Source organism: Dama dama, chromosome 24, assembly GCF_033118175.1.
Source record: "Dama dama isolate Ldn47 chromosome 24, ASM3311817v1, whole genome shotgun sequence".
NCBI classification, from domain to species: domain Eukaryota; kingdom Metazoa; phylum Chordata; class Mammalia; order Artiodactyla; family Cervidae; genus Dama; species Dama dama.
This window is the reverse complement of record NC_083704.1, coordinates 37,315,244-37,342,123: the sequence shown is the minus strand read 5'-3', so window position 1 is coordinate 37,342,123 and position 26,880 is coordinate 37,315,244. Positions and strand designations below refer to the sequence as shown.

The following is a 26,880-nucleotide window of genomic DNA, read 5'->3' as shown; positions in this document are numbered from 1 at the left end:
GAAGCTGGAGCCCATTATACAGAGTGAAGTAAGCCAGAAAGATAAAGAACATTATAGCATACTGACACATGTATATGGAATTTAGAAAGGTGATAACGATAACCCTATATGCAGAACAGAAAAAGAGACACAGAAATACAGAACAGACTTTTGAACTTTGTGGGAGAATGTGAGGGTGGGATATTTCAAAAGAACAGCATGTATACTAACTATGGTGAAACAGATCACCAGCCCAGGTGGGATGCACGAGACAAGTGCTCCGGCCTGGTGCACTGGGAAGACCCAGAGGAATCGGGTGGAGAGGGAGGTGGGAGGGAGGATCGGGATTGGGAATACATGTAAATCCATGGCTGATTCATAGCAATGTATGACAAAACCCACTGGAAAAAAAAAATAATAATAAAAATTAAAAAAAAAAAAAAAAAAAAAGAATTCATTTGAACCAGTCCTAATGAGATGGATGAAGCTGGAGCCCCTTATACAGAGTGAAGCAAGCCAGAAAGATAAAGAACATTACAGCATACTGACACATGTATATGGAATTTAGAAAGGTGATAACGATAACCCTATATGCAGAACAGAAAAAGAGACGCAGAAATACAGAACAGACTTTTGAACTTTGTGGGAGAATGTGAGGGTGGGATATTTCAAAAGAACAGCATGTATACTATCTATGGTGAAACAGATCACCAGCCCAGGTGGGATGCACGAGACAAGTGCTCTGGCCTGGTGCACTGGGAAGACCCAGAGGAATCGGGTGGAGAGGGAGGTGGGAGGGGAGATCGGGATTGGGAATACATGTAAATCCATGGCTGATTCATATCAATGTATGACAAAACCCACTGGAAAAAAAAAAATAATAATAAAAAAAAAAAAAAAAACCAAAAAACAAAACAAAAAAAAAAAAAACACTGTCTAGGTTTGTCATAGCTTGTCTTCCAAGGAGCAAGTGTTTTTTTTAATTTTGTGGCTGCAGTCAACATCTGCAGTGATTTTGGAGCCCAAGAAAATAAAATCTGTCACTGTTTCCACTTTTTCCCATGTATATGCCATGAAGTGCTTCCCAAAGTTACAGGAACACATATGTCAGTAAAAAGGAACAAAGCCGTATTAACCAATAAATAAAATAGACAAATTAACTTCTCACCTGCATCTAGTTTCATGAAGTAGGTTGGTTTTTCAATAACAATGTCACACTGAGCATCTTCTACAGGTCTGAAGTTGAGTTCAGTGTAGCTCTGTAGCTCCGCAAACCTGGAATTAAGAATCAGGAGATGCTTTCAAAGGGCTCTTCCTACATCTCTTGTTGCAACACTGTAATTCAGGATCTGTTCATTAGGTGCGTTTTATTTCCAGAAAATACTCGTAAACACACGCAAAACTTCTCAAACTTACTAATACTTACGCAGCTTGATATCAATTTTAATGTTGAGACAAGAAACAAAAATGATTTTAAATTTCAGCCTAATGTGCAAGAGCAACTGGGACCATTTCTGACAAAGAAGAAATTTCTACAGGGTTGGCCAAAAAAATCTACCAGTAAAGTGGAAAGATTCAGAAAGGTTTCTTGCAGTCTGGCAAGGCTCAGTAGGAACACTGACCCAGAGAACCTTTTTGGATTCTGAGAAAGACGGCGTTCCAAGAATTATCAAGTACTTTGGGAAAAACTGCAGACAACTATGTTTCCCAGAAGAAAGAAAACTCTGTTTCTCAGAAAACCACTTCTGAAGCCACTTGGTACAATTTTCTTCCATACAAAAGAAGACAATCACAAGTTAATCTACAGATCATTTGTAAACTTTTTATCTTTGAGACTATATGTGATGTAAGACAAGTATCAAAGAGATCCTTTTAAAACACACATAACGCCAAAATGTTTATTCCAGTGGTTTCAAAAATATGTCCACAAATTCTTTGATACTTCTCCCTTCCAGAGGTGGAGATGAATTCCCTGGCCTGGAGGGTGAGCTGGAGCTAGTGATTCACTTGTAATGAACAGAATATGGCAGAAGTGATGGTGATCACTTGCGGTGTGACCATCAGGGTATAAATATAAAGACTGAGGCCTCCATTTTGGGCCATGCTTACACATGCTCTTTCTCAGACAACATGATCTTGGGGAAGTCGGCTGCCAGGCTGTCGGCAGCCTCAGGGAGAGGCCCATATGGTAAAGAAATGACACCGCTAGCCAACAAGCAGAGAAGAAAACCTAAAGATAACAGTTACATGAGTGAGTTTAGGAAAAAGATTCTACAGGCCCAGCTGTGCCTGAACCACACAGCTAAGCTGCCCCCAAATCCTGGCTGTCGGAAACTTTGTGTGATAAAAAATCTTCACTGTTTTATGCTGCTAAATGTTTGAGTAATTTATGATACAGCAATAAATAATTAACATAAATATACCCTATCAAAAGATACTAGGAAACAAATGTCAAATATTTGATTTTGGATCTCAGATATCAAAGTGTGCTAGGAATAGAATTCCCCACTAGAAAAGAGGAACGCCTACTGCAAAAGTCTCTTACATGAAGTAAGATCTTGCACTGCAAACTCTAACATGCCACATAAACCTGTGAAAGGCAGTTTTCCTGAACAGTTTGCTTAGCATGAACATTTGACATCAAAAACGCACTCAGAAGAAAAAAAAAGAACACTCTTTGAGATAAATCTTAACTATATTTTTTTTGGATCTGTCTCTTTTTAAAACAAAGGAAATAAAAGGAAAAATAAATAAATAGGACCTAAGTAAACTTAAATGCTATTCCACAGCAAAGGAAACCCTCAATGACATGGAAAGACAACCTAAGAACGGAAGAACATATTTACAAATGATATGACCAATAAGAGGTTAATATCTAAAATATATCAACAGTTCATACAACTCAACATCAAAAAACCAAATAACTCAATTAAAAAATGGGCAGAAGACATGAAGAGAAATTTCTTCTAAAAACAATACACCAACAGCCAAGACGAAAAGATGATCAACATCACTAATGAAAACATGATCAACATCACTAATCCAGGAAATGCAAATCAAAATCGCATCTGTCAGAATGGTTATCACCAAAAAGAACACAAATAGCAAATATTGGTGAAGATGTGGGGAAAAGGGAAACCTCCTTCACTGTTGGTGGGAATGTAAATTGGTGCAGCCACTGTGTAAAACAATATGGAGCTTTCTCAAAAAAATAAAAATAGAGCTACCATATGACCCATGAATTCCACTCCTGGGTATATATCTGAAAAAAATGAAAACACTAATTTGAAAAGATACCTGCACCCCAATACTCACAGCAACGTTATTCACAATTGCCAGGATATGGAAGCAACCTATAAGTCCATCAAAAGATGAAAGGATAATGAAGATTATATACATATATAATGGAACACTAGATGTGACAGCTGATCCATAAAGAAGGCTGAGCACTGAAGAATGAAAGTGAAAGTGAAAGTTGCTCAGTCACAGTCACCTCGACTCTTTGTGACCCCACAGACTATACAGTCCATGGAATTCTCCAGGCCAGAATACTGGAGTGTGTAGCCTTTCCCTTCTGCAGGGGATCTTCCCAACCCAGGGATTGAATCCAGGTCTCCTGAATTGCAGATGGATTCTTTACCAGCTGAGCCACAAAGGAAGCCCAAGAATACTGGAGTGGATAACCTATCTGTTCTCCAGAGGATCTTCCCAATCCAGGAACTGAACCAGGCAGGAAAATTGTTTACCAACTGAGCTATCAGGGAAGCACTGAAGAACAGATGCTTTCAAATTGTGGTGCTGGAAAAGACTCTTGAGACTCCCTTGGACAGCAAGGAGATCCAACCAGTTAATCCTAAAGGAAATCAACACTGACTACTCATTGGAAGGATTGCTGCTGAAGCTGAAACTCCAATATTCTCGCCACCTGATGCGAAGAGCCGACTCACTAGAAAAGACCCCGATGCTGGGAAAGACAAGAGGCAAAAGGAGAAGGGAGTGGCAGAGGATGAGATGGTTAGATAGCATCAGTGACTCAATGGGCATGAATCTGAGCAAACTCTGGGAGATAATGGAGAACAGGCGAGCTGGGCATGCCACAGTCCACGGGCTTGCAAAGAGTCAGACACAACTTAGCAACTGAACAACAGCAACAACAAATAATCGAATACCACTCAGCCACAGTAAAAATTTAACAACATGGATGGACTTGGAGGGTGCTATGATTAGTGAAATAACTCAGAGAAAGACAAATAATGTATGATATCACTTATACGTGGGATCTAAAAAATAAAACAAAGTAGTGAATATAACAAAAAAGAGACTCACAGATACAGAAAACAATGGTTACAACTGGGAGAGGGAAATGGGGAGGGGCAAGACAGAAGTAGGGGATTAAGAGGCACAAACAGATATAAAAAAGTTATAAGGAAATATTATTGTACAACCCAGGGAATATAGCCAATATTTTATAATAACTAAGTATGTATAACTAAGTACGTATATAGTATAACTAACCTTTAAAAACTGTGAATCCCTATGTTATATACCAGAAACTTATATAATATTGTATATCAACTATATCCCACCAAAAAGAAAGAAAATGAACATTATGAGTGTCCTGTATGACTATAAAGGGAAGCATGACAGGTTCTAGGATGATGGAACAGTTTCTTTAGTGACTATGATAGTGGTTACATTTACCTAAACACATGATATAAATTTTACTGAGCTCTACATCCAAAAAAATAAAGAATGCATGGAAGTACTGATAATATTCAAATGTGCTTATTCAATAACATTGTACCACATATACACAATGGAATATTACTCAGCTATTAAAAAGAATGCATTGGAATCAGTTCTAATGAGGAGGATGAAACTGGAGCCTATTATACAGAGTGAAGTAAGTCAGAAAGAAAAACACCAATACAGTATATTAACGTACATATATGGAATTTAGAAAGATGGTAACGATGACCCTATATGTGAGACAGCAAAAGAGACACAGAGATAAAGAACAGACTTTTGGACTCTGTGGGAAAAGGCGAGGGTGGGATGATTTGAGAGAATAGCATTGAAACATGTCTGTTACCATATGTGAAACAAATCACCAGTCCAGGTTGGATGCATGAGACAGGGCGCTCAGGGCTGGTGCACCGGGAAGACCCTGAGGGATGGGATGGGGAGGGAGGTGGGAGCGGGGTTCAGGATGGGGACCACATGTAAACCCATGGCTGATTCATGTCAATGTATGGCAAACTACTACAATATTGTAAAGTAATTATCCTCCAATTAAAATAAATTTTAAAATTTAGAAAAATAAAAAAATAACATTGTACCAAAATCAATTTCCTGCTTTGGATTACTGTGCTATGCTTATTTAAGATGTTATCATTAGAGGAAGCTGGGGTAAGGGTACAATGGAAATTCCTTGTACTATTTTTAAACTTATGCTACTTTTGAATTATTCTTAAATGTCTATGACTCTAAAGTTATCTTAAAATAAAAAGCTTTTAAAGTGCCCCAACTCTCTAATTTCCAGAGATAGTAAATTGTCTTGATAGACCTAGTTTAATATTCAAAAAATTTTAAATCAAAATGTGTTCTTCAGTCTATCTAAAGTTCAAAAAGCTTATGAAAGGTGCTTAAAATCAGGGTAGTGTTTATCTTTGGAAAGGAGGATGGGGTTTGCATTTGGGAGACAGCCTGGGTAGATGATGGTCTAATTCTGACCCAGGTAAGAGTTACTCAAGTGGGCTTACTTTTTCAAAATCTAAACTTTACATTTCTCTATATGCTTGGTATCTGCTTTAATAAGTGTGTATTTTTTAAAAATGTACTCCCCAAAACACATGCAGCAATTATGAGGAGCTATAAAAATTCATTTTTGAACGTTTTTGTTAGCAAACAGTACATATTATATCTCTTCCTAATATTTTATGAGCACATACTTAAGTATGTGTTATACACATCAATACAACTGATGATTCACTCTGAAGCCACCACTCCCCAGAAGCTCAGGCCAAATTATCCACAAATGGAGTAACATTTTCCATTTAGAGTCCCTAAGAAAATTCGTAAGCATCAAAAATAAAGACAAATACTTCAGAAACATATTCCCCACCCCTGCCCACCCCAAAAAATCTTACCAGGACTGCAGAGGGCTTTTGCGCTGACCTTGAGACATCAATGAACGAATGTCAAGCTTACAGTGTCCTCCAATTTCCCCACTATGGACAAAATCTTCCTTGAATCTAGTAGATAACAAAAAATTGAGTTTGGAATTTTTTTCATGACTCAGGCACACAGGTTATAACTAAAGTGGTCTACCAATTTCCAAAATCAGTTTTTCATTAGAAGTTAACTCTTGTAATAGAACATTTCAAATTTCTACAAAAAGTAGCAAAACCGTATCTAATGTAGCCATCACATAGCTTCATAATGATCAACTCATTATGACAGGTGTGGGTCATTCATCTCCCTCTCCCATTCTCAAACCTCATCACCATATTACTAGGAAGCAAATCCAAGGCATATTCCTGGACCTGCAAATATTTCAAGATTTTCCTTAGATTTTAACATCCACCACCAAAATACCTGTCATGGTTTCTCTTGATGTTTCTTAAATCAAGGTAGATATTGGTGGCTCTACAGTACTGAAGGTAACGGGAACACACCAGACTTGAGTCATTCTGAAATAAGGTGGAGAAACAAGAAAAAGATAACTGTGAGCATTAACACTTCAAGGACACACCCAGACTTGCTAGACATCAAGCTAACAGCATGTAGCTTTCAGGTTCCAACCACACACTGTGATGAATACTTCCCAATGACGCTTCTGTTTAAGAATTTTCCTCCCTGGGAGGCACTGCCCAAGCATACTTTTGCCAACTTGCACCCTTTTAGGTTACTACAAAGAACTCCCAAATGTTCTATTTCTATAATCTTCAAACTTTAAAGAGCCTAGAGCTGTATTTATGGTTCAGTTTATCTTCATGAGAAAAAAAAGGGCACTCAGAACCCTCACTACCCTCACTACCCTCACAGCTGTGTGAAAAAGCATTTTCAAAGATGAGCCAAAGGAAACAAGGAAGAAGGCACATGCCACAGACCTAAAATGCAAGGCAGGAAGGGTAGTTTGTCAAATATGAGCTACTTTCAGCAAGCCTTTCCCCAGTAGTTTAGCAGTAAAGAATCTGCCTGCAATGTAGGAGATGCAGGAGATGTGAGTTTGATCCCTGGGTTGGGAAGATCCTTTGGAGGAGGGCATGGCAACCCACTCCAGTATTCTTCCCAGGAAAATCCCATGGACAGAGGAGCCTGGCGGGCTACAGTCCATGGGGTTGCAAAGAGTCAGACACAAATGAAGTGACTGAGTATGCGTGCAGGCAAAGGAGTTTAAAAGTCAACCATGGGGTCTGTTTCTACTTCTGCCAACTGTATTGAAAGAGGGATAGCTTCAAAAACTTTTATATGCCCTGGGCTGTACTGTGAGATTTAAATGCCATTTTGTTGCTTTCCCCATAACTCCCAACTGACCCTTAATGGCCATTAACCTGGACGTGCATGGTGTTTCAGAATCTGGAGTTGGTAAGGGGTCACACCCTGATAGCAAAAAACCTATCAAAGCAGATCTTGGTGAGGAAAGCATTTTGCAAATCACCTTGGAAGACGTGTGCAACATGGGGTTGAGGCTCTTTCCTGCCCTCTTCCACAGGAACAGCTAGACTCCAACAAAAGTATAAAGTACTGTCTGTTAAAGACACCTCGCAGCAGTGCAGGTTCACGCCTTGCCTGAATCTCATGGTTCAGGCACCTTGCTAGAATCACTTAAAGTTGTATCATGTGACACCATTCCAAAGCACTACAGAGCATATATTCACTTTTGGAATGCAAGTGATTTAAATATTTTTTGGTTTCTTAGACTGGCTGGAGATAACAGAGACTCCTGAGATGTCAGAGGCTTGGGCCCAGTTCATGAACATTGGGTGGATCTTAATCCTAAGTGCTTATGATTCTCTGGGGTTTTAAAAAACTATCACTGAGCCCTTTGCTGTGAGCCTGGCCCTACATGGAGCATTTTTCAATGCAGAATCTCACTGCAGCTTTACCACAAGCTGTCCAACAGGCATGGCTTTAAAGCAGAAGAAACTGAACACGGAAAAGGTGGGGTGCTGCTTCCACAGATCAAGATTTGAACCCAGCAGTCCATTCTTCTCCTTATTACCCCAAACTGCCTCCTGACAATGTGTTTGTTTTATCACTGAATGCAATGGGGTATGAGTGAAAGCCCAAGAAAAAGATCTGCATTCTAATTCTAGAAAGATTGAAGGCAAAAAGAGAGGGAGCGGCAGAAAATGGTTAGATAGCATCACTGACTCAATGGACATGAACTGATGACATGAACTCTAGGAGATAGTCAAAGATAGGGAAGCCTGCTGTGCTGCAGTCCTTGGGGTCACAAAGAGTTGTATGCAACTTAACGACTGAACAACAACAACAACAGAATTGTAGAAGACCACACTTAATAGCTGTGTGGTCTTCGAGAGGTCACTTCACATTTCTGAGGAATCACTTTTCCTCTCTAGTTCAACAGCACCGATAATACCTGCCCTGCCTATTTGTTATACTGTTTGTGAGAATCAAATCAGATAACATATTGAAAAGCTTTTTGCAAAATGTAAAGTGCCAAAAAATACAGAACAGCAGGGTGGGAGTGTATCACCTGTCCCAAACTACCAGCAAGGAAATTTATAAAGATGTAATTCATCAACTTACCTTCTTTAGTGTATGTTGGGGGAATAATTAATTCTAAAACTAGAAATATTTGACCTACCTCAAAATATGACCATCTGATATGTGTGTGAAAACAAGGACATGGCTTCCAACTTGGTTTTGGAAGTTAAATAAAACTTTAAGCCAATAAATACATGAGAGTGAGGGTTTCCTCTCATAGTGCCCTCTATCTTGTATTTATATTATAATCTAACCACTACAAGTGCAGGGAATTAAGAGGTACAAAGTATGACGTATAAAACAAGCTAAAAGGATACACATTGTACAACACAAAGAATGTAACCAATATTTTGCAATAACCATCAATGGAGTATAACCTTTAAAAATGTGAATCTGAATCACTGTATTGTATATCTGTAACTTATACAATATTATACATCAACGACACCTCAATAAATAAATGAATAAATAGATGCCACAGGTATTTTTAAATAAACATCTTCACTTATGAAGGGGTTGAACATCCACCTTTTCCTTCGGCTGGCAGAGCACATGGAGCTCTTCCAGACGCTCTCCCGCATATCCGAAGTCGGCTTGCTTCCAGAATATTTCCTGGGCTGATTCAAGAGTGTCCGTCCTGTTTGCAAACAAAACAATTCTGTGATATTCAACTTTTTACTTTTTCTGGACCTTAAATTTTCTAAACGTTACATTGCTAGAAGTCAGTCATTATTTTCTTAAGTAAACTATCATAATTTTAAAAATCTACCCCTCACTACATGAGGTTACCAAAATAAGTTATTTACAGACTTACTCCCTGATAATAAACATACACAATGGAAATGGATGTGGTCAGGATGATTTGGAACTGAAGACAATGAACTGTTAATTACTGCATCTTCTTTGCCCCATTAACCTTGTCTGTATTGGAAATACTGATTATACTTAACTCTCTTCTCCAAAACCAAAGTCAGCCATCCATCTCTTTTGTTAGCATATGGTGAGGAAAAGTATTTTCTGTGAACCATACTGTTTTATCCCTCTGGCAGAGTAAATGAGAGATACTCCTGTCCCAGTGGGAGACAGTCAAGACAAGTGAAGTTACTCATGAAGTAAGCAAATTAATATCTAAAGGAATTATCTAATACCAAAACAGTCTAGCTTGGAATTGATGTCAGCATAAACTGCAGAGAAAGGAGCCGAGTACAGGGCAGAAGGGATTCCATCCAGAAACTTACCATCCCATATCCACATAGGTGCAAACAGGGTAACCAAATCTGAACTCTGGTCTGCAGGATTTCTCATAACCCCAGCAGTACTTCAAATTTTCTAAGTGTTTCTGGAACATAAGAGGTGTGTGTTGAGACTGGTCTACCTTTTCACATTCAGAGAGGACTCATTGATTTTTTTTTCCATTAAAAAAACCAATCTTTCTAGAACATTCACTTTTACATTTTATAATACACACTCATGAAAGAGAAATAAGTAAATTCTAAGAAAAGCAGTCTTGAGATTCTTAACAGCAATTATCTTTAGTCACCAATCCCTCCCCTACCAGGTCTATTTTCCAAACAAAAGTCTGGGTTTTAGCTAGACTACCACAGACCATTTGAGTTGGGATTTTTTTTTTTTAATTAACATTTTTTATTGAAGTATAGTTGAAATTTACAATGTGTTAATTACTGTTCTGTAGCAAACTGATTCAGTTATACACACACACACACACACACACATTCTTTTCTTAAATCTTCTTTTGCATTATGGTTTATCATAGGATACTGAATACAGTTCCCTGTGCTATACAGTAGGACCTCGTTATGTATCCATTCTGTATAGAAAAGTTTACGTCTGCTAACCCCAACCTCCCATTCCATCCCTCTCCAGACCCCCTTGGCTGAACTGAAACTTTTTGAAGTAGCTTAATGAAGTCAAGTGAGTAAACTGATTCTAAAATCAGTCCCAAGAAAGTCATAAAAAATGGAATTTCTATCACCAAAAGGATCACAACTAAACTGAATGGATCAGCAGCTTTATTGATTGATCAAGACCAGCAGAGACCCTTGGGGGACACACAGCTGCTGTGACCCAGGAAGCTCAGGAGGTTGTTCAGTGAGGCCCCTGGGGGCAGGGCCAGCTGGCTTCCCATCCCGCCTGTCCACATGCTTCCCGTGCCAGCACATGGGAAAGGAAATGGCTCACAATGCCCTGCTTTGATCTCAGGCCTCGTGAGATGTCTGAATGGGCTCCAATTTGAAACCTTTCCAACAACTCTGAAACAGAAGGAAGGCCACAGTAACAGTCTTAATTATGGAGAGACAGAGGTGTAGGTGTTATTGCCAAAATGAAGTGCTGAGAGATCCTCTTAAGTGCAATTTAAGAAAGGAGAGGTGTGAAATTCTCCAGTTACTTTCAACTACATGTTCTTTTCTGCATCAAATCTAATTCATTTCATTTACAGACTAGACAAACCGTACAGGCTGCCTATTTCTTTTACGAGAGATTTAGATTTGTAATCTCACTCTTGTGAGCAGGACATACTTCTAAGCAAAGTTGAGTCACTAAGAAGCATGAGATGAAATACAAACATCAACTGACCCACAGTTACAACCAGGAGTCTACCTGCAGATTCAAGTTATGATGGGGGAACTAGTAAACCAGCCTCGATTGCAACCTTTTAAAAATATGCAAGAAGAGGAGAAATAAGATTTACCTTATAAGGACAATGTGAGTCTTTCCTGCAGACTGTGGCAATATGCCTGTTATTGTGCAAAAAGAAGGGAATATGCTCTTCCGGCAGGCGGAGGCTGGCATAGTTGAACAGAGGGGTGGCTGGAATGCCATCAGCCTGGGGAGGAGCCTTGTCTTGGCCACTCAGGGGGACCTCAGGAAGCAGTGCTCCAAAGACAAGCAGCATAAACATAGCAACCTCCAAACCTAAAGGTCAAATTGATAACATCCTCATTAAGACAGAGGCTTCGAAGTCAAAGGGATTAAGGGTTAAGTACAATTATATCTAACTTCACTACTTTACTGAATAATGTTCCTTTACTCAACAAATACTGATTGTTGTAGGCCAGGAACTGTGTCAGGAGCTAGGTATATGGTGGAGAATAAAACAGGAAAGAACTCTGCTCTCATGGAACTTGGAAGCTAGTGCAGTAGATATAAAATAAACAATCAAATAAACAACTTCAGATAATGACAAGGGCTGTAAATCAAATAAACCAAGGTCCAGCACATTTTTTCTGGAAAGAGCCAGGCAGTAAATATTTTTGGCTTTGTAGGTCAGACAGTGTCTGCGCCCGTCAGGAAAGCAGCCATAGTTATGCTAGCAACGGGGGGACTGTGTTATAATAAAACTTTATTTACAAAGATGAGAGGAGGACCTTGACAGGACCCTGTTTGCTAAGAAAACAATGTAAGTCAGGTAATATGATAGACAACATAGTTTGCTAGTTAAGCAGGCAGACTTTGAAGCTAGGCCACCTAGGCTTGAATGTGGCTGCAGCTTTCTAAGAAGAATGACCTTCAGCAAGTTATTTAAGCTTGCTGTGGATAGGCTTTTCCATCTGTTAAATGGAAATCAGAATAACCCTTTCTCATAGGACTCTTGAGAGGTAAATACTAGCAACATGTCTAGATACACCTGGCATGTTAAATGCTATGTAAAGTGTTTCTTAAATAAAAGTTCAAAGCTACACGGGATGGGGAGGGGTTGCTAAGTAACATTTAAGCTGAGATCTACATGATGCAGATCCAGGAAAACACACCAGGAAGAAAGAAGAAAGGAAGTACAATGGGTCCGAGCAAGTGTGTACCTGCTGGATTAAAACTAACAATCACTGAAGTATGTGAAAATATGCTGTGTGCCAGGTACTCTGCTAAGTACAAGGAGGCAGCAGGGAATAGGCAGCTGAACACTAAACACCTAAGTCCTTGTGAAGCTTACCTTTCACTGGGTATAAGAACAATGAATGATATTAAAAACTAAGACTAAGAAAACTCTAGGAGTGAAATCCAGACAGTCTGCCTCAGAGCTGTACCCTTAAATTCTCTTCATCTGGCTTTAGCATTGAGAAAAGAGATAATGGTCATGAACCTTACTGCATTTCTAACTCATCCCAGGATTAAATCTCTTAAATCAGATTTTTTTTTTCCCACAGATAATACACATGCCATTTGGGGTTCATTTTAGTGATTTATTTGCTCTAGTTTTTCAAAGTGGTCTTCCCACCAGATGATAAAGCCCTAGTACATATTAGTTACTTCCCAGCAGGGTCTGCTGTCACTGAAGCATACTGGAAAAATCCAAAGTTGAAAATCAGCTTTCAATGAATATGGCTGATGGAGACGGGGCCTTTAGAAACAGACTGCTATGTTCAATCACGTCTCAAGTTCCAAGAACAAGCAATCATAACTGAACAGTTGGAATGCCAAGAAGAAATCCTTCCTCCTCTGCAGTAAATGTAATCGTTCTTTTAGGTATCCCTAAAGAGTATCTTGTTATTTGTAATAAAGGTCACCTGAATTAATATTTTTAGTTGAGACTTTTACCTAACTGTGAGTTCATAACAATTTCACAAAATTTAAAATCCACATTAATAATAACAGTGACTCTAATTATAATGAAAACATTTACCTCTTTAATCCTCAGAACCACCCAGAAGTTGCTGCGATGTTTCAGGTATCTAAAATCTGTCAGAAACGAAACACATTACCTTAAAAAGATGTCAAAGAAGACTTTTGCATCCCAGTGATATTCTGAATTAAAAGAAATATTGAGAGAGGAGATAATGAGATAACCTGTAAGCAGAGGGTCTGGCATTCAGTGAGATAAGCCATAACCAGAAGGCCTGGCTTATAAAACCTTTCTCTGCCTTAACAAATACAAGCTACTAAAAGTGAGGTGCCAGGTACAATCCTCAACATAGTAACTTAACAGAAGAGATTCTAACAGTGAGCAGCAAGGAGATGACCCACTTCATACAGGCACCAACTGGTACAGGCCAACAGGACACTCAGCAGATAAAACATTCCTAAGAGCAAACAATCCGACTGGTTCTCACCACAGTAATCCGACTCACCAAATGAAACTGCTCCCTGCTTTCAGATTCAACAGGCAGAATGGCCAGTCTCTCCCAGAAATAGGTCATTGTTATGACCAAGTCGACCTTTGGTTAGCCAAGTCCATTGTCCTCTACTGAGCTCTAAGTATAACTAAACGCAGGGATCCGTAAACGATTTTTCCGCCAAGGGAAAAATGAAAAGGTTCAGATCAGAAACCTGGCTTTTGCAGAAGGCAGGTACCCACTTGCATAAACTAACAGGAGTGGTTGCTGCGCATGAAAGCACAACCCCAGGGCCTGACAGAGAGCCGTTCCGGGGTTGAGTCCTCTTGCAGGGAGAGCCCCTGAGGGACAGGCGGGCGCACCTCAGGAGACCAACGCTTCAGCAGCTGAGCTCCTTTCTCCTTCTGCGCCAAGCTGCTGGTTCCCCCCACCTCTCTATGGGGACACCACGGCTGGATTTCCACTGGCCTAAGAAAGGGGAAGGGAAAGGGAGAAAGCGTGAAAGAGAATGAGAGGTGGAACTCCGACAGTGACAAGGAACACAGTAGTGAGACGGGACAACGCTCTGACAGAGCTTGGAAAGTTTACAGAAGCCAAGGGACAGGTGAAAAGCTGAACGCATGTGAGACCCACAAGGACTCCTAAAACGGCTCGCCCCAACTAGCACTAGTTTTACGAGGCAGGAGGTTAGAAAGGGCCTGAGGTGGCCAGGTGAGGTCCGTCAGCTGTCCGCTACAACGGCTGCGGAGCCAAGGCGGCGGGGTCGGTGGCGAGCGCCCTTCCGCAGCCATGATGCCGCGCTGGGGTTCGGGGCGCAGAGATTCCCGGGAACCGACCGCCCGCCCCCCAGCACCGCACACTGCACCCTCCCACCCCAGACCTCAACACGCCTGGGAGGGACCTGGAAGGAGGCTCCGTCCCGGCCCGGGAAACCCGATGCTTCCCCGCGCCCGGCGGGCCCGGGCCCCGCGCTCCGCGGCAGGCGCCGTGAAGGGGGCCGAGCCCTCGGTAACGGGAGGATCAGCGCGGCTTCCCCACGTCCGCCTTCTCGGCCCTCGGGCGATGGAAGGCGCGCGGGGACCCGTGGAGAAGCGCCAGCCCGCCGGGAAGCCGTGCCGGGAGCAGGCAGAAGCGCCCACCGCGCGCCCGGGCGAGGCAGAGGGAGGCGGGCGGGTGAAGATTCCGCGGAGCGCGGCGCGAGTCCCACCTGGAGCCTGGGAAGCCGGGGCTGCGGAGGCGGCGGCGGCGGCGGCTCGGGCTGAGGGAGTCGTCATAACCGGCGACTGCAGCTCACCGGAAACCTCCGGCGCCGGAGCCGGGCCAGGGGGCGCCCGGGAGCTGCCGGGACACCTAGGACGGCCTGCGCGGGGAGCCGGTCCCCCGCCCCGCATGGGGTCCTCGGGGCCGGAGCCGGGACCACGCGCGCAAGACCTCACGCGGAGTCAAGGGGCATGGTCCGCGGCTCCCTGCGTTTCCCGCCTGAACGAGAACCTCGGCTGCGACCCCGGCCATAGCGCCAGCGGAGGAGCAGGACTTTAAGAAACCGAACTGTCCTCCTTGGGAGGTAGCGAAAAGTCGCTGACGAGACACTGCGACAAGTTGCATAGAAAACCGGACTCCTTCCCTTCTTCCTTCCCGTTGCACTGAGGCGAAGGGTTACTGTATTCGTATTTACGGTACAAGTTGCCGCCCTGACAATCATTCTCCGAGCCTGCTCGTAGTTGGCCGCACTTTCTGGTGGTGAGAATTCTTCGAAGCCTTGTACATTATATAGTAGTACTCTTGTCTTTCTTAGTGACTATCAGAAAACTCAGCAGCTCAGATGTCACTTTGTGGAGTTTGACTTTTATCGTTTTATTATAGTTGTTTAAATTGCAGTGGTGTATTTTACCATACTTATTTGAACGCCCGTCTCCCACACTTTTACTCTTGGCACTCTCGGTCCATATAGTATACTGTGTAGTGTAGAGCACAGTAAAGTTGAGCATTAATTACTGCTTCAAATTGAACTGATCAAAGCTTATGTCATCACAATACATTTATGCTCAGACACAAAGTCACCGGTTTTAACTACTATGATCATCAGAAAACACAACGGTTTGTGTCTAAATCTTTACATACTTTTCAAATACTCTTTTTAGGTACTGTTTGGAGAACTGTTACAAGTTCCATTCGTAACCTGCTAAATGAGCCACATTATCTTGATTTCTTTTTTTCAAATAATCGCAATGCAGAAACATGGTATTATTCTAAAACAATTTACAGTACTAACTCATTTACTCTTCATGTAAGAGTTTGCCTCTAAAGGAACTACTGCTCTATTATTTCATACTTTGCCCACCCCTTACTAATAAGGACAGTAGCCATAAAAAGTAATTTCTCAGGTTACTTGCCACCTATTTTGTCATGTACAGGAAATACATCTTTTCTGTTAGTTGATTCAAAAAGAACATACAAGCTAGTCTGCCTCTAAGTGATATGTAATAAAGATATAGAGACAGAGATATATAGACACATAAGAACACCTGAGAACAATACATGAGAAAGGCTTCTAAAAATAGTCTCATTACAAGAGCAGACAGGCCAATCCAACTGTTGCCAGGTGCACATAGTGCTATTTTAAATGGCTAAAAATTAAGTTGTGGTCATTCAGACTCAGAGAAGACAAAATGTAAGGGGGCTTTAAGAACAAGAGGTTGAGTTCTATCCTACTGTAACAGCAATTCTTAACATAGAAATTTCCCTCCCAAAATATCAATGTTAAAGTTTAGTTTCTTTTTTAAGTTTAGTTTTAAATGATAAACTCAAATGTCTATTAACAGTAGACTGATGAATAAACTATAATACACCCATACAATGCAGAGCTAGGCAGGTGTAAAAAAGGACTGAAAAATATCACTATACACTGCAGGATATATTGAGTGGAAACAGCACAGTAGAAAAACAATGTGCAATATGCTATCACTCACTGAGGAAAGGCAACATATATCTATGTATATAAATTGTTATTTACAAATAGAAAAACAACATTAAAATGTTTACCTATAGAAACAAGGAAGGAATATAGGTATAGGGAACAAAGAAGGTAAGTTCTTCGAATATACATTGTATAGATGTGACTTTAGAATCAGTGAACATTTTACATTATAAAACAAAAGTAAATTTTAAGTAATCCTTGAAAACTGACAGTAAAATGAAACAAATCCAACTGCCATACAGTTGTGGCATATACCACAACAGGGGAACTAAACCAAGTGACTTTGAAATAGAATTTGTACGTTTTGGTGGAATGTACCTTCAGGGATAAAAGAATTACAATAAATCACAAACTGCTTTCAGAAGCCAAATTATTGGTGGCAGTGTTGGTTGGTTGGTTGGGATAAACCATATAAGAGTAATTAAGATGGTATCTTTGAAGCTAAAATTTTTGACATGCAGTATAGCTGTAAGCCTGATGGAAGTTGTAGTTCCAAATTTGAAATGGAGTTTAAGTATGAACTAACAATATATTTTATCCTTAAAAACAAATCTCTCCATCATCTGTTGAAAAGGCCTAGAAACAACCAACCTGGTATTCTGGCAAGAAACTCTCCTTGTGCCCAGACTGTGATCTTGGCAAACACTTTCCCATTTAAGGAACATGGGATCCAAAGAAAAATGGATAAATTGGGATACCCAAAGAAAAATAATCTTAAGATATGGGGCAGGAAATGTAGTAGAAGAATCTGAAAGATCTTACAGGAAGATGCAAGGAAGCAATCAAATGCTATGAGGGTCATATCATAAGGACTCAGGAACCAATTTGAGAAGACTCCCTCTTGCCAAAATTGGAATAATTTGAAAGCATCCGTAGGGTAACTATAATGGATTGAAGCACAAATGTACTTAAATATTAAATTCAAAAAGATCCAACTAGAGATTTCCCTGGTGGTCCAGAGGTTAAGAATCCGCTCGCCAATGCAGGGTACATGGGTTCAATCCCTGGCTCAGGAAGATCCCACATGCCTAGGAGCAACTAAAGCCCATGTGCCACAACTACTGAAGCCCAGATCCCACAAGCAGCAACAAAGAACAGCCCTGGCTCAATGCAACTAGAGAAAGCCTGCACATGAGTGAAGACCCAATGCAGCCATAAATAAATAATTTTCTTAAAAAATCCAACTAGTTGATTAAATACACAAGCCAAAAACCTCATTTCTCATCTTTGATGACAGAAAGGAACCAATTTTAATTATGAAAACTGGTAAAGGAAAAGAATGAAGCATATTTATCCTGTCTTTCCTATATGAATTATGATGCAAGTATCCAAATAGTTGATGAAGTAAAGTTACTTTTTATAGAAACATTTCCGATTTAAGTAAGTCATACTTCTGAAACTTGCTTCAAAATAGCCAATATGAATTGAGAGGAAGCACAAGCGAAATATAAAAGAAACAGAATGGGACATAAATTGAATGCTATTAAAGAGCAAATGTTAATAAGTTTATGGGACTCGTTTATCTGCTATTTCTTTTATGTAACTGAAATTTTCTATAATCATAATTTTTACATCACATTACAAGTTTGCTAAATGTGTTTTAAGTTTGCCACTCATATATTGATATTTTGGATAGCTCACAGAAAGTGTTAGCATGAACTATCTGCAGAATACAGCTTATTGGTTCTCTGATATATCCAATTACTTAAACCATAAATCAAAGGTATTGAAATTTTAAGCAAGCAAATTTTGACTAAATTTGATCTTATGCTACAGTTCATCTATATACTTACAGTTTTACAGAAGAGCAGGAAGACAAGCAGCATTTTATAGTTAATGGTTCAGAGCTTGGACTCTGCAGCCCAATGGTATAAATTATTCGCCATATGACCTTGACCAACTGCTTAACCTTTTTTCATTTTAAAAATGAAGATGATAATGGTATCAACTTTAAAAGGATCTGAAGATATAGTGCAGGTATACAATCTTTTTCCAAAATCTTTGGTACCATATAGGTTCCTGAATTTTTTTTTAATAGGGTATGCACACCATCCAAACACTGTAACACCATAATCTGCAAAATGCATGAATGCTCACACCAAGTGAGATAAAGCCTGTAAAAGCCTCATGTCAGTGAAAGTCAAGCTTTACTACCAAAACAGATTTGACAACAAGCTTATTTTTAAAAAGCACTTGGTTTTCAGAGCTTTCTAGATTTCGTGACAGTGGACAAGTGATTATGATTCCATTTAAGTGAATTCCTTAAACAAAAGCAAAGCAAGACTGTGTTCCCTATTATCACCCATGACCACAGATTTTCGTTTAATAATATGTATTGGTAAAAATTAAGACTGTCATTTTAAAAAAGACATATAGGCATGGAACACCTCTACCTACCATACTCTGACAATCACTACCTGTAAAAGAAGAGAGTTTAACAGAAAAACCTCCCTTTAGCCCTTGCTTAGTATTATTTGAGGACTGAAATGAAATTTACCTTACTTGGGAGTAGGTCAGTGTGGGGAATAAATTCAGGACAGCACTATGAGTAAATTCTCTATATCACAATTGTGGATCACTGCAGCATTGTAAGGTTTTATTTGAGAAAAGGTATTTTTTAAAGTATTAATATATATTTCCATTCTGTCTTGTTAAAGGATCTTGATTTGCTAAAGGTTAACTGAGTATATGTAAAGGCAACAGGGCTTCCCTGATGGCTCAGACAGTAAAGAATCTATCTGCAATGCGGGAGACCCAGGTTTGATCCCTGGGTCAGGAAGATCCCATAGAGAAGGGAATGGCTATAGCGTAAAAGTACTTTAAAGGATCAAAGTTGCAGAGTTCAATATTACCAGCAATATAAAGTCACAATAACTTGTGAATGGAGGATACTTACACAGAAGAACTGTACAAAAAAGATCTTCATGACCCAGATAACCATGATGGTGTGATCACTCACCTAAAGCCAGACATCCTGGAATGTGAGTCAAGTGGGCCTTAGGAAGCATCACTACGAACAAAGCTAGTGGAGGGGATGGAATTCCAGTTGAGCTATTTCAAATCCTAGAAGATGATGCTGTGAAAGTGCTGCACTCCATATGCCAGCAAATTTGGAAAACTTGGCAGTAGCCACAGGACTGGAAAAGGTCAGTTTTCATTCCAGTCCCAAAGAAAGGCAATGCCAAAGAATGCTCAAGCTATTGCACAATTGCACTCATCTCACATGGCTAGTAAAGTAATGCTTAAAATTCTCCAAGCCAGGCTTCAACAATAACGTGAACCATGAACTTCCAGATGTTCAAGCTGGTTTTAGAAAAGGCAGAGGAACCAGAGATCAAATTGTCAACATCCGCTGGATCATTGAAAAAGCAAGAGAGTTCCAGAAAAATATCTATTTCTGCTTTATTGACTATGCCAAAGTCTTTGACTGTATGGATCACAACAAACTGGAAAATTCTGAAAAAGATGGAAATACCAGACTACCTGACCTGCCTCTTGAGAAACCTGTATGCAGGTCAGGAAGCAACAGCTAGAACTGGACATGGAACAACAGACTGGTTCCAAATAGAAAAAAAGAGTACGTCAAGGTTGTATATTGTCACCCTGCTTATTTAACTTATATGCAGAGTACATCATGAGAAACGCTGGGCTGGAGGAAGCACAAGCTGGAATCAAGATTGCTGGGGAAAAAAAAAAAAAAAAGATTGCTGGGAGAAATATCAATAACCTCAGATATGCAGATGACACCACCCTTACGGCAGAAAGTGAAGAACTAAGAGCCTCTTGATGAAAGTGAAAGAGGACAGTGAAAAAGTTGGCTTAAAGCTCAACATTCAGAAAACTAAGATCATGGCATCTGGTCTCATCACTTCATGGGAAATAGATGGGGAAATAGTGGCTGACTTTATTTTTCTGGGTTCCAAAATCACTGCAGATGGTGACTGCAGCCATGAAATTAAAAGACGCTTACTCCTTGGAAGGAAAGTTATGACCAACCTAGATGGCATATTAAAAAGCAGAGACATTACTTTGCCAACAAAGGTCTGTCTAGTCAAGGCTATGGTTTTTCCAGTAGTCATGTATGGATGTGAGAGTTTTGACTATAAAGAAAGCTGAGCGCCAAAGAATTGATGCTTTTGAACTGTGGTGATGGAGAAGACTCTTGAGAGACCCTTGGACTGCAAGGAGATCCAACCAGTCCATCCTAAAGGAGATCGGTCCTGAATATTCATTGGAAGGATTGATGCTGAAGCTAACTCCAATACTTAGGCCACCTAATATGACGAGTTGACTCATTGGAAAAGACCCTGATGCTGGGAAAGATTTAGGGCAGGAGGAGAAGGGGATGACAGAGGATGAGATGGTTGGATGGCATCACTGACTCAATGGACATGACTTTGGGTAAACTCCAGGACTTGGTGGTGGACAGGAAGGCCTGGCATTCATGGAGTCACATAGAGTCAGACACAACTGAGCGACTGAACTGATACTGATTATATCTGTTATTTGAATACAGAAATATTTTAAGACTTTTAGAAGAATATCTTGATACAGTTTAAGACCTTAAAAAGAAACAAGTCATCCTTACAGTAATTATACAAGAAGGTAAATTCTTAAAATTATATTTTCCAAAAACATATCTTCATTAGGAAAACTATGCTTAATTCTTATAAAACTCTGAGTAAAATAACTCATAAAAAATCTGGACTTAACCTCATTTTCTTAAAAAAGAATTTCAAAGTTATACAGTCATCTATCTTCATAAAACAGAACTGTCTTCACTCATTGATACTGACCAATCTAAATCATGTTAAAAATGAAATACATTACTACTCCTTTAAAATCTTTATTCAAATCAGAACCATGCTTATTATTTACATTATCTTTCATTTAGAATTAAAATATATTATCAATTAAAATATAATATCAAGTAGTTTTAAATCACACTTTTAGCCCTTTACAAAATATGAAGTTAAAGTTGTTATATTTTAAAACTGAACAAAATTAGGGAAATTAGACTCTTAAATGAAAATGAAAAATTATGATATGTTAGTACATACATGTACACATACTAGACAAAGAGTAGTAAAATAAGATAAAGTATCTATAGTCATTTTCTATTTTTCTTGTGTCTATTTTCTATATATTATAAATCACATACTTTTAATTAAAATTATTTAAATAAAATTTTCAATTAATAAATCAAGTGCCAAATGAAGGATTATAAGAGAAAAATTTTCCTGAACTTTTCTTTTCACTTACTTAAACTACATGTTTCCCTTGTTCAGAAATTTCCCATATTTAGAATATCTTAAAAACCAAAGATTTGATGCATCCCCACATGCTACACACTATACAATTGGAAGTTCTCTAAAAAGAGACAAAGAAAAAGAAAGAAATGGTACTCTCAACTTAGATTCCCAAGAGTCAGAATGATGCCCATAATCTGTGCTTACTTGTCTATATGTAAACAACAATATTCATACTTTTTACTTTTTTTTAATATTCTTAACATTGTTATGATTTGTACTATTTTCTTTCAAGAATGGAAACACCTGACTGCAAACTATTTTCTTATCTATTAACATACAAATATTTTCTAGAATATGGATAGATAATTTTTAATGACAAACAGCAAAATACAGCAACCAATATCCAATAGGTATTCTGCCACTTAGTGGAGTTTTTCAAGAAAGCAAATAGTACACTTTCTCAATTTATAGATGTATTGAAAAATCTAAACATATAAGGAAACAAATCAGTATGAATATCAGCTATTAATTTGTGGATAAAGAACAATATATGGTAATATACAGTCAAAGACTTAAATAGCTGCTGTCATTTTAAAATTAAACTAAAAAGACCATAAAATTTTAAGTTGAATTGATTTTATTAATAAGGATTAAGAAAAGAGAATGTTTAATATTATAAAATTTAAAAGTAAAGGAATTTTATCTCAATCTTTTCTCCACTGAAGTTTTTTTCCCTCTTCATTAATGGATACCATAAAAGAACAATTTCATAATTCCTAAACTTCTGGTTTCAAACACTTGATAGAATTTTGCAACTTATGTTTCCCATATTTGCTAATTCTGTAAATTTCCTATTGTTAATTTTGTCATTCTGTCAACCTCTGAATATTAATAAAAATGAAAGAAAAGCTATTTTACTGCTTTTTAGCACTAAAATATAGATTAATATTATGAATTTGGCTCACACTGAAAGAATATTTATAAATGCTACAAATCAGAGATCCAATGACAGAAATACTGTCTTGAATCCAAAAAGAACAAAAATGAGGTCACTTGAATTGCCCTGAAAAGCATCCCACAATCTTCAGCATGGCTTACTTGTAGCTATACTCTAAAGTTCTAGTGTTTAAAATGTAACTAAAAATGGAGTGAGAGTTCTTATTTTCAAGTAAAGGCATCTAAATGACTTTAAGTAATAAAATCTATCAAAATATTTCACAAGTCTAAAACACAGCTGAGAAGGAATAGCTATTTTTTCAGCTATTCTATATCGTTTTTTATTTTAAAGGTCCAAGAAAAAAATTAAATGATAAACTACAGAAAACTGCAAAAATGTCTAATTTAACTCCTATAATTATTCTATTTTATTATGAATATTGTTATGAATGTCAACATTCACTTTTAATGTGCCAAAAATAAGACTTTACAAAATGTGAACAATTAAAAAGAAAATTACATTAGTAATTTTATTTCTTTTGATTCATTTCATAGGGTAGTAAAACAATACCTCTTCAAAAACCACTAAAATGTTAACGAAGTCATCACAGAATCTTTTTAAGATTTTTCCACTATTCAATTATGCCTAGATAACTTTGAATAGCTACAGCTTTCTCCAAATAGGTACCAAAGTTTTTACAGACTTAATTGTGAAATCTGACTGAAATAAAACTTAAGATCACAAAAATTTGTAAGTTTTAATTATTTACCTTTTAAACTTCAGAGACTGTTTTTTAAAGAAAAAAATTAGTTCAAAATTTTAATAACTGCAGGTTTAGTCATTTTTTACTTGAAAACAATGTCCATATTCATGAATCGTAATTAAGATATATTGAAGATTTAAGTGCGAAAGATTTCAAAGTGTCAACATTACTATAACTCTTTAAATGTTCTCAATATATACAAAAACATACAAATTATAGATACAATTAGTTATATATCTACAATACAACATATGAACCATTCTCCTTCCCTAACCATACTGATGAGGATAAAGTAATAAATCTCTGTGCTATTCAAGGCAAAAAAAAAAAAAAAAGACCCTTTAAAAAATAAATCTTTAAAGAATAGTTTCAAAAATAAAGTTCAAATATTGCACAAAATAATTTAACTGGAAATATTACTATATACTATAAAAGAAGTTTTTTCAATTTTTGAACACTACAGTAAATTCCACCTTCTAATTCTATAAAAGAATTTATTGGGTATCTGCACATAGATATTAAATGTTTACATTCAGTTGATGGGAATGTAATTTGCAGATGTTAACTGAGCCTTTGTCTTAAAAGTTCATCTATTTGAGTCTTATACATATTTTTTACATCTTCAAGATCTAATCGAAGTTCTTCTGCCTCTTCTGCTTTTTCTCCATACATCTGCAGAATAGTGTTGTATCTTTGATCCAAATCCTATAAAATATATTTGTTTACAACTTTTAAATAACTGTACAGAAAATCTTTAATATTATATTTATATTATCATAAATATGCCACCAGTAAAGACATTACAATCTAAATAAAAGTATAGAGTCATCATCGCTCATAAAAATTAAACTTGCAATTTAGTCTGTTAGAATAAAAGACTAAAAAAAAAAAATACTAGACTAGATGGCTATTAATCTTCACATATCTCTTCACTAAATCTACAATTCTCCCTCTATGTAGCTTAATCTGTCTTTTCTCCCATTAATTTCAGCACATTTGATGCAATTTCAGTGTATGATTCCCTGTAGTTTAAGTATTATCTGGCATTTACCCCAAAAGAAAATATATTCTCATATATAGGTTAACAGCAATTGCCAAATATGTTAATTGTGAGGATACATTTAACATTAGTCAATAAAATATTACTCAGATCATGCAAAAGTTCAGGATTATTAAAGCCTTGGCCAAGTGAAATCTAGTTATTTTCCTATGCTGGGACTAAACATGATTGTGAAAAACCACTGTGCATGTAAACTAAAAATAAGAGTGAAGAATACTTACTCTTAGCTGTGTTCGAAGTTTGGGTATCTCCTTCACTTTCTCTTCCAGTTCGTCATTTTGATTTGTTAATTTAACTAGCTCTTCAGCCATTATGGAGCGTGTTTTTTCTAGATTGCCAATTTCTAGCTGAGGCACATTACAAAAAAGTGATTTAAATCAAAATATATCTTGTTTAATAATCCCACTAATATAAACATATATAATGTGCTAATTTTTAAGAAGTAGATATGTGAATATATAACCAAGAACTAGCTCTTTCTTAAATAAAAGGAAATAGTGGCACAAAAAGTTTCAACTTTCCTCAAAGGTATATCATTCACAGGATTTAGATTTACTATGACAGAGAAAGAACTAAAGAAAATTTAATAATCTGTTTGTAACATGCAACTCTATATTTTTCTCAAATCTAAGGAAATAGCAATATATTTCAGTTATTCTGTGGTTTAGTCCCTAAGTCGTGTCCGACTCTTGTGACCCCATCGACTGTAGCCTGCCAGGCTTCTCTGTCCATAAGATTCTCCAGGCAAGACTACTGGAGTGGATTGCCATTTCCTTCTCCAGGGGATCTTCCCAGACCAGCGATCAAACCCGGGTCTCCTGTAGTGCAGGCAGATTCTTTAGTGACTGAGCCACCAGGGAAGCAAAAACTAACTTTAATGTAGTGCCAACTGTGTAGGTCATATTGGTAAGAACTTATCATCAACTACCAAAGAAGTTTGTTTGTGTCCTCAAGCGTTACATGGGGCTACATAAACATAAAAGGTATTAAGATCATGCTGATCTATTTTATTCCAATTCAAGGACATCTTTAATATGAGTTATATTTTCACTTAACTAAAATCATAAAATAAGAATAGAAAAGTTCTACTTTTGAGTGTATCTAGTTTAACAATGAAAACAGGTAAGTAAAACATTTTAACATTTCTCACCTCATTAAGTTTATGAAAAGCAAGATGAGATAGAAGGATGTCCCACTCAAACTGTTTCCTTTTTTGTATAGCAGGTTACAGTTCTAATCTCTCTCATCACCTTTGTTCTTTCCTCATAGGGGGAGCTGGAGTAACTTATCTACAAGGTGAATCTGGGAAGAATTAAATGGCTATGCTCAGCTCAGCAACTTCCCTTTTGTCATGTTTGGAAAAAGGTGCCTGCAAGGAGCTCTCTGCTTCTAGATGCCTCTAAGTCTTACTGAGGCAGGCTACCTATCACATGTGGCGAGGCCTACTCCAGCCTATCATTTTCTGTGACAGTCTCCCAAATTCTGGCACTCAGCAGACCCATTTGACTTTCATCCTTGGCTATTTGCTCCAACCAGCCTTTATTGTTAATATACACAGTTTATTTGGGGCTTCACAGGCCACCATCACTTTATTTCTCAATTTTGCTCAAAAAGCAGGTGGAAATGAAGGATGCTACTTACTGAGCCTCAAAATTTCATTGTATAGCATTGTATAGCACATTTCATTTTTACAATACCTGTAAATGAGAAATTTCTCCTTCCCTTAGCTTCAGCTGAGATTGTAGATTTTCAATAATGCTTGATCCCGCTCCCATTCTTACAGCATCATAAAGATTGCTTCCATTTGCTGACATAGACATTGGTCCAAATGAGTGATCATGAGGCTCATCCTATGTTAATTAAAGAAAGTAATACAGTTATTCAGCTACTATAGACTATGCACAAGGTTCAAACAAAATGATTTGGTCAGTTCTTGCTTTAAATCGTCTATGATTTTCTTAAAGGCAGAAAATTTTCTCTATTTCCTCAGTGCAGTTAGCACTCCCTTACTAAAATGCAGATAAATTGTTCATAGAATGCCAAGGTCATGGTGAGAGCCAAACTACTATCCTGCACACTCTCTTTATTATCATTCAACTTAAGAATG

The 26,880-nt window shown here is 38.1% G+C and overlaps 2 protein-coding genes across 3 annotated transcripts in view; both read right to left on the bottom strand.

Annotated features, from left to right (window-relative positions):
• EOGT (EGF domain specific O-linked N-acetylglucosamine transferase) overlaps nucleotides 1–15,072 on the bottom strand; it is a 43,097-nt gene extending 28,025 nt beyond the window's left edge. The window contains exons 1-8 of the mRNA XM_061128110.1: nucleotides 14,992–15,072; nucleotides 13,355–13,410; nucleotides 11,426–11,649; nucleotides 9,954–10,054; nucleotides 9,244–9,352; nucleotides 6,577–6,671; nucleotides 6,129–6,233; nucleotides 1,148–1,254 (exon numbers count right to left, since the gene is read on the bottom strand). Coding sequence (XP_060984093.1) covers nucleotides 1,148–1,254; nucleotides 6,129–6,233; nucleotides 6,577–6,671; nucleotides 9,244–9,352; nucleotides 9,954–10,054; nucleotides 11,426–11,635 — 727 coding nt within the window. The 5' untranslated portion in view covers nucleotides 11,636–11,649; nucleotides 13,355–13,410; nucleotides 14,992–15,072. The remainder of the gene's footprint in view (nucleotides 1–1,147; nucleotides 1,255–6,128; nucleotides 6,234–6,576; nucleotides 6,672–9,243; nucleotides 9,353–9,953; nucleotides 10,055–11,425; nucleotides 11,650–13,354; nucleotides 13,411–14,991) is intronic.
• Nucleotides 15,073–21,591: 6,519 nt separating this feature from the next.
• Nucleotides 21,592–26,880, bottom strand: part of TMF1 (TATA element modulatory factor 1) — a 30,670-nt gene continuing 25,381 nt past the window's right edge. The window contains exons 15-17 of one of the 2 annotated variants that reach the window (XM_061128103.1): nucleotides 26,471–26,623; nucleotides 24,995–25,120; nucleotides 21,592–24,418 (exon numbers count right to left, since the gene is read on the bottom strand). In XM_061128103.1, coding sequence (XP_060984086.1) covers nucleotides 24,275–24,418; nucleotides 24,995–25,120; nucleotides 26,471–26,623 — 423 coding nt within the window. In that variant the 3' untranslated portion in view covers nucleotides 21,592–24,274. Of the gene's footprint in view, nucleotides 24,419–24,994; nucleotides 25,121–26,470; nucleotides 26,624–26,880 lie in introns of those variants that run through there. The other variant, XR_009690335.1, reaches the window with a different exon arrangement.